The sequence below is a fragment of the Eriocheir sinensis genome, unplaced genomic scaffold (assembly GCF_024679095.1).
Source record: "Eriocheir sinensis breed Jianghai 21 unplaced genomic scaffold, ASM2467909v1 Scaffold1453, whole genome shotgun sequence".
Lineage (NCBI taxonomy): Eukaryota > Metazoa > Arthropoda > Malacostraca > Decapoda > Varunidae > Eriocheir > Eriocheir sinensis.
Window position 1 is genome coordinate 20,073 of NW_026110799.1, and position 7,527 is coordinate 27,599.

General features: G+C 49.7%; 1 protein-coding gene across 1 annotated transcript; it reads right to left on the reverse strand.

Annotated features, from left to right (window-relative positions):
- Positions 1-6,317: 6,317 nt before the first annotated feature.
- LOC126990115 (uncharacterized) lies at positions 6,318-6,969 on the reverse strand. The gene is made up of 3 exons (XM_050848665.1): positions 6,864-6,969; positions 6,595-6,713; positions 6,318-6,482 (listed from the first exon to the last, which is right to left on the reverse strand). The coding sequence occupies exons 1-3, from the start codon at positions 6,967-6,969 to the stop codon at positions 6,318-6,320; spliced, it is 390 nt and encodes a 129-aa protein (XP_050704622.1).
- Between the last annotated feature and the right edge of the window lie 558 nt (positions 6,970-7,527).

Consider the following 7,527-nt stretch of genomic DNA (forward strand, 5'->3'; position numbering starts at 1 on the left):
TGTTGGGACAAGAGAGACAGAGGGGAGCCCGGGGCCTCCGGCCGCCGGGCAGGAAGTGCCGAGTCGGCAGAGTGGAGAGTGGCGAGCGAGAGGCGCTGAGGGGTGGTTGAGAAGACGCGTGTCTGGGCTTAAAGAGTGTTGAGCTGCTCCGCTCGCGAGCTGTGTGCATCCGGTGAGCGTGACTGCCGTGCCCCTGTACTGTGCCTGATTGATTAACTGTTCTGTGCCCTTGAAAGTTGCTGTACTGTGTGAGGAACCTGTCATTAAACTAGAACTTAGTGTTGAACGTGTATCCTTTGTGCCCTGCCTGTTCCCTCCTCCCCTCGGTGTTCGGTGTGGGCCGCTGTGAGTGACTGGTGCCCGTGTGGTTGTTCTGGTGGGGATTACGCCGCCTGCCTGCCCGTGGATGGTGTGTGTGGGGGGGTGGCGTAACAATAGAGAGAGAGAGAGAGAGAGAGAGAGAGAGAGAGAGAGAGAGAGAGAGAGATTTACATAGAAAATCAGACCACACAGACCCCATGGTCCAGACTTGGTGGTCTGTCCTTAAACCTAAGTGATTTTACATTAATCAGAAGACTCCAAAACGTTGCACTTGTACTCTAGTTGATATTAAGTTGAAGGAAGTGACGGTCGAGCTTATTTTTGAAGGAGTCAATCGTGTTACACTGGACCACTGATGGTGGAAGCTTATTCCATTCTCGCACTACAACGTTGGTGAAGAAAAATTTTGTGCAGTCTGAATTTACTTGTCTACATCTGAGTTTTACGCCATTGTTCCTCGTGCGCAGACTGTCATCGATCATAAACAATGTTGATCTGTCTACATTCGTGAAACCATTAAGTATTTTAAAACATTCGATCAGTTTTCCTCGGAGGCGACGTTTCTCAAGAGAGAACATGTTAAGGGTAGAAAGCCTTTCTTCGTAGGATTTGTTGCGCAAGGAAGGGATAATTTTCGTTGCCCGACGCTGAACACCTTCTAATTTAGCAATATCCTTTGCATGGTGGGGGGACCAAAACTGTACCGCATATTCCAAGTGGGGTCTGACTAAACTGTTGTAGAGCGGGAGTATTACATCTTTATTCTTGAATACAAAGTTTCTTTTAATGAAGCCCAACATTCTGTTCGCTTTATTTGCTGCATCGATGCATTGCTGTGAGAATTTGAGGTTTGACGCGATTTTGACCAAGTCTTTGACGCATTGAACGCTTTTGAGTTTAACGCCGCGCATTTCGTATTCGAACTTCTTATTCCTCGTTCCAACTTGAAGGACCTGGCACTTGTCTACGTTAAGGGCATCTCCATCTATCCGACCAAGCTGAAATTTTGTGCAAATCCTCTTGGAGGCTTTGCCTGTCTTCGTCAGTGAGAACCGAGTTACCAATCTTTGTGTCGTCTGCAAATTTACTAATGCGGTTATTGAGTCCAACATCCACGTCGTTGATGTAAATAATGAAGAGCACTGGGCCAAGGACCGAGCCCTCAGGACGCCACTAGTGACAGGCGCCCACTCTGAGTTAAATCCGTCAATCACTACTCTTTGTTGTCTGTTGCTCAACCAATTCGCGATCTATTGGTTTACTTGACCGTCAATACCTATTTGCTTTAATTTGTAAAGTAATTTATGATGCGGGACTTTATCAAACGCTTTCTGAAATCAAGATAGACTACGTCCAGTGATTTGGTTACGTCATAAACAGTGAAGAGGTCGTTATAAAAGGTTAATAGGTTTGATAGGCAGGATCTTTTGTTTCGGAAGCCATGTTGTGAGTCCCCAATCAATGAGTGGCTTTCAAGGTAACTCACAATTTTGTCTCTAATTATGCCCTCAAGTAGCTTACCTACAACCGAAGTTAGACTAATGGGCCTGTAATTACCTGGTACTTTTTGTCTCCTTTCTTGAAAATCGGTGTCACGTTAGCCTTTTTCCAATCTGAAGGACGATCCCTTGTCGCAAGGACATATTGAATACGGTTGTGAGGGAGGAGAGTATTTCGCTCTTCGTTTCTTTCAGCAGAGTTGGATATACTTTGTCAGGTCCAGGACTTTTATTTGTTTTAAGTGAATGGAGAGCTTTAAGGACTTCATCGGTTGTTATTTCAAAATTAGGCAATGCATGCTCGAGATTTACAATAGTACTGGTGTTGGTGGTAGCGAGAGGAAGACTGTTAGTATTAAACACCGAGGAAAAGTAATTGTTTAAGAGGTTTGCAATGTGTTGGCTGTCAGTCACTAGTGCACCGTCGCTGTTTGTTAAAGGTCCAATACCACTTTTGATCGCCTTTCTGTTGTTTATGTAACTGAAGAAAGATTTCGGGTTATTTTTACAGTTGGCTGCAATATTTTCTTCATATCTACGCTTTGCCTGACCTACTAGTCTTTTTACTCGTCGCATCGCATCAATATAAAGTATAATGTTCTCGGGCGTGCTCTGTTCTTTCTTTAACCTGTAAAACAATTTTCTCTCATTGACTGATTGTTTAATTTCGCTATTAAACCACGGTGGGCTGTTATTAGTGTTAATTCGCTTCGCACAAGGGGACGAATGTGTTCTGCTGAGTGAGTAAGTGATTTTAAGGCTTAGCCAGGCTTCCTCTACGTTGCCGTCATCTGATAGTTGTATTTCTGTTAGTTTTGTCGGATTTCTACGAAGTTAGCTCTTTTGAAATTGGGCACCTTTACTTTATTTTCAGTCACTGATGATTGAGCTTTAATGTCGACGCGCACTAATTTATGATCGCAAGAACCGAGGTGTTCTCCTACCGTGACACTACTGACAAGGTTATCTTGGGTCGTTATAACAAGGTCGAGTATATTATTTTGTCGAGTTGGCTCAGAAACCATTTGGCTTAGATAATTTTCTTCTAGAAATTCGATCATTCTATGTGACTCGCCTTCTGTACCTGACAGTGTCGCCCAGTCGATATAGGGGAGGTTAAAGTCTCCTAATATCAGTGAGTCGCTGTTATTAAGTGACTGCCTTAAGATGCTGTACATTTCAAGGTCGTCATCGAGTGATTGCCCGGGAGGTCTGTAGGTGACAGATATATTTAAATTGACTTTGGCAATGTTTACTCGCACGCACAAATGTTCAACGTTACTGTTTCCGGTGTTTTGTCAGTGGGTTGCAAATAGCTTTTGACATAAAGGGCGACGCCACCGCCTCTACGGTTTACACGATCTTTGTTGAAGAGTCTGTAGCCATCTATGTTGTATTCGGAACTTAAATCAATATTTGTGGTGTCGATAAATGTTTCGGTTATAGCAATTATGTCAAATTTTTCTGTTAAAGCAAGACATCTCAGTTCATCAAATTTGTTTCTTAGGCTACGCGCATTGAAACTAAGGATTTTTAAGTTATCTAGAGGCTTGGTAATAGAGGTGGTGGTACTTGCGGGATCACGGTTACGGGTTTGTTGCGATGCACGGCGTCTATTTACACGGGCGGGGTGGAGGGACGTGGCCGTGACTCGTTTTTGGCTCGGATGACACGCACTGCTTCGTTGAGGAGCCTTCCGAGTCTGGCTGCCCCGATGGGAGAAAGGTGCAATCCGTCCCTGTGGAAGAGCTCATTTTGTCCATAGAAATTGTCCCATGCGTTTAGGAACTCCACGTCAAGCTCCCTACAAAGAGTCTGTAAGCGGTTGTTTAGGCTGAAGGCCTTGCTGAAAAAGTCGCTCTCCGCCCAAGTCCGTGGTAGAACTCCTGAGATCAAAATGTTAGGGGATTTAGTCTTATACTGCTGGATGAGCCTACGGTACTTCTCCAGGAGTTCCTCAGACCGGGTCGTGGTGACGTCGTTCGTACCTGTGTGAATAACAAACAGTGAATCATTAGTAGCCTGGGGGGAGATCTCCTCAAAAGCAGCAGTTATGTCGTCGATCCCAGCACCAGGATAGCAATAGTTCCGTCTTCGACGAGGAACTCTGCCGCAGAACTCAACGACCTGCTGGCGAATCATGGAGTCACCCACCAGGAAGGTGCTCTCATGCTCGTCCTCCTCCTCCAGAATGGCAAACCTGTTGAAGCAATGAACAGGATAAATCGCTTGTCTGGCTGGTTTGGCTCCTCCATTCACGACGGTGAAGCCATCATGGTCGGTGCCACTAGCATCCTCCCGTTGCGTGGTGTTGTCCGCTGGTGTCGACGGTACCGCTGAGGGCAAGGGGGCGGTTGGAGAAGGGTTTGGCACCACAGCAACGTTAGCCTGGATGAATTCCTGCAAGGAGGCAACAGTGCGAGAAAGCTCTATTATTTTATTCTGACCTGCTTCCATCTTCTCTTCTTGCTCCTGCAGTCTGGTCTCGAGATGCTGCCTGGTGAGAGAAAGCTCTATTATTTTATTCTGGCCTTCTTCCATCTTCTCTTCCTGTTCCTGCAGTCTTGTCTCGAGATGCTGCCTGGAGAGACACAGTCGACAGACAGCAGAACGCCCTGTAAAAAAGTGAGCTGAGAAGTTACCGTTACAAGTACTGCACTTCTTAGGTGCCATCTTAGCTGAAATGAAAGAGATAAAAACACAGAGTGAAGGGGATTAGGAAAGGGGGTGAGGTGTGTGAGAGGTAGTTTAGTAATGGAGGAAATGTGAGAGAGAGGAGGAGTAGGAAGGGATGTGAGGTGAGTAAAGAGGGGGAAAGAGAGGTGTGTGAGATCAAGGAGGGTTAGGAAATAGGTGAGGTGGGAGAGAGGAGGAGTAGGAAGGGATATGAGGTGAGTAAAGAGGGGGAAAGAGAGGCGTGAGTAAGGTGTGTGAGATCAAGGAGGGTTAGGAAATAGGTGAGGTGGGAGAGAGGAGGAGTAGGAAGAGATGTGAGGTGAGTAAAGAGGGGGAAAGAGAGGCGGTGAGTGAGGTATGTGAGATCAAGGAGGATTAGGGAATAGGTGAGATGAGTGAGAGGGAGTTTGGGAAAGGAGGTAAGTGGGAGAGAGGAGGAGTAGGAAGGGATGTGAGGTGAGTGAGGTGTGTGAGAACAAGAAAGGTTAAGAAAGAGGCAAGGTAAGGTGGGTGAAGGGATGGGTAAATAGGATGTGAGGTAAGGTGAGTGAGGGGGGGAGGGCTTAGAAATATGTGGAGGTGAGGGAGGAGTAGGAAGGGGTAATCCTCTGGGGGATGAGGAGGAGCAAAAGGGACGTGAGGTGAGCGAGGGTGGGGGGGGGCTTAGGTGAGGTGAGGGAAAGGGGTGTAGGAAGTGTTAATCCTCTAGGGGATTTAAAGAGGGTGTAGTGAGGAGGAGCAGATTGAATCCTCAGGGAATTCAAAGGGTGGGTTGTCGACACACCCAAATCACGCGTGAGACACTCGGGAACACAAAGTCACACTCGGGACACACGAAACACTCAGAAACCCAAGCACAAGCACGACTAAACACCCTCAAGTCACTCGCAAAAACACCGGAAATACAACAGCACACTCAAAACACTCTGAAACCCACGCAGAGCACTATAAACAGCCAAATCACATGCAAAAACACCGGAAACACAACACACTCGAAACGCAGAACACTCGAAAAACAGCCAAATCACACGCAAAAACACCGGAAACAAAACAGCACACTCAAAACACTCTGAAACCCACGCAGTACACTTAGAAGCAGCCAAATCACACGCAAAAACACCGGAAACACAACACACTTGAATCACTCTGAAACCCACGCAGAACACCCGGAAACAGCCAGATCACACGCAAAAACACCGGAAACACAAATCACAGAGGCAACCACAGGCAGAAACCACAAGCGAACACACACCAAACACGTGTCGGGAAATCACAGGCAACACACAAGGTCCACAAGCGAGAACACACAAACGCACGTGAAAGCAAACGCAATCCCAAGAACACGACGAAAACACAGGGCAAGCGATGTTGTGGAGCGCAGCGGGGTGAGGTCACGACCTTCTCTCAGCAGAGGTCGGGTGTAAATGGATATATATATATATATAGAGAGAGAGAGAGAGAGAGAGAGAGAGAGAGAGAGAGAGAGAGAGAGAGAGAGAGAGAGATTGGAGGGGCTGATAGCGTGGGTGTTGATGTATTCTCAGAATAATGGGGGAGCTAGGGTCACTGTGGGAATAAGTGAGGTGTGGTCTGCGACCCAGAGTCTCCGCGACGCTCGGTTCTACAAGAGAAAGGACTCTGCGTCGCGTGAAGAATTTGGCGACGATCGATCCGCGACCTAGAGTCCCCGAAACGCTCAAACCTAGAACCCACTGAACCACTGCTGGCTTGTGTTATGCCATGGCGTCACTGCACACGTATTCCGCGGGTCGGGAAGAGTGCTGATGGTCTGTCAGCGGCCACAGCGGCAGGAGTGCCGCTTCAGGAAACGCCAGCGGTGATACCGATGCCGCGGGGGTTGGGGGCGTCGGTGGGGATGCCGGGAGCCACAGCGGCAGGAAGCTGGTGAGGTGGCGAGTGAACTGGTGTGCCAGGCTGGCGGAGGAGGGAGGCGGCCGTGGGAGGTGCGTGTGGCGGCCAGACAGGCTGAGGTACGGTAGTGAGTCACTCGTAGGGGCGTATGAGCGGTGGCTGGGCAGGGCTGGGCTGGGCTAGGTTGGGCGTGGCGAGGTACTGCGGCGAGGAGGGTGACACCTACTTGGGTGCGGTGCTGCTTGTCGGAGTCATTGGGGCGGCCCGAGGCGAGGGGCGAGGGCAGGAACCTCCACACGAGTCTCCGGTGGCTGGGGCGGGGAGGGCGCGGCGAGATGATGGAGCCTGCCGGGGGCGAAGGAACCTCGGGTCACGTGGGGAGGTCACGAGGCTGGGCGCCGCGAGATGCGGAAACCTGCCGGCGGTGAGGTAGCCTCGAGTCACGAGGTGAAGGCTGGAGGCTGGGCGCGTCCTGCTGTGGGCCGGCGGGTCAACGGGGCGGGGTGGTGGCCGGGGCGTGAGGTGGGGAGAAGACCATGGCCAACAGGGACGGCGGCGCGGGTGTTGGCGTCAGCAGCATGGTCGGCAAGTCGTACCTCATATTAGACTCGGGAGGTCACCAATTGTAGTGGCAGCCTAGGCCACTACATGTGAGCCAAGCATTGCTGCCTGTGTGCTTCCGAAGACAGATACCCAGCTGCTAGAGCTGAGCCGTATGGATCCGCTAAGTTGTGTTCTTAGGTTAAGGAAAGACCTTTAGCCTGTTTGGTGCTCATTTTGTTTGTTGTTGTTGTTTAAAGGTTTATTGTACAAAAAAAAAAAAAAACATACACAAATATACAATAACAAAAATATATACACTTGGTATATGTAATGCGAGGGAGGGGTGACGGGTCATCGAGGTGGAGATGCCGCCCTGAGCACCTCGAGCAGCAGGTCTGATGGAGAGCGCTGGACCAGGAGGCAGCCTTGACCTCCCGGCTGCTCAGCAGGCCGCCAGGTGCAGGCTGGGTGGCGGGCTCTGGGACTGACCTGAGCCGCGCGGTGGCCGGGCACGACAGCAGGTAGTGCACCAGCGGGCGGCGACTGTGCCTACCGCAGTGGGCACACTCCTGCCCCAGCCTGACACGCTGCAGCAGAACCCAGTCTGCCCTAGGCT

Excerpts from the sequence above, each read along its gene's own strand:
- LOC126990115 (XM_050848665.1), bottom strand. The coding sequence starts at position 6,969 with ATGAGGTACGACTTGCCGACCATGCTGCTGACGCCAACACCCGCGCCG. Across the intron at positions 6,714-6,863 it reads CCCGGCCACCACCCCGCCCC|GCTCCATCATCTCGCCGCGC; the intron begins GTTGACCCGCCG and ends CGCCCCCGGCAG. Across the intron at positions 6,483-6,594 it reads ACAAGCAGCACCGCACCCAA|CCTGTCTGGCCGCCACACGC; the intron begins GTAGGTGTCACC and ends ACCGTACCTCAG.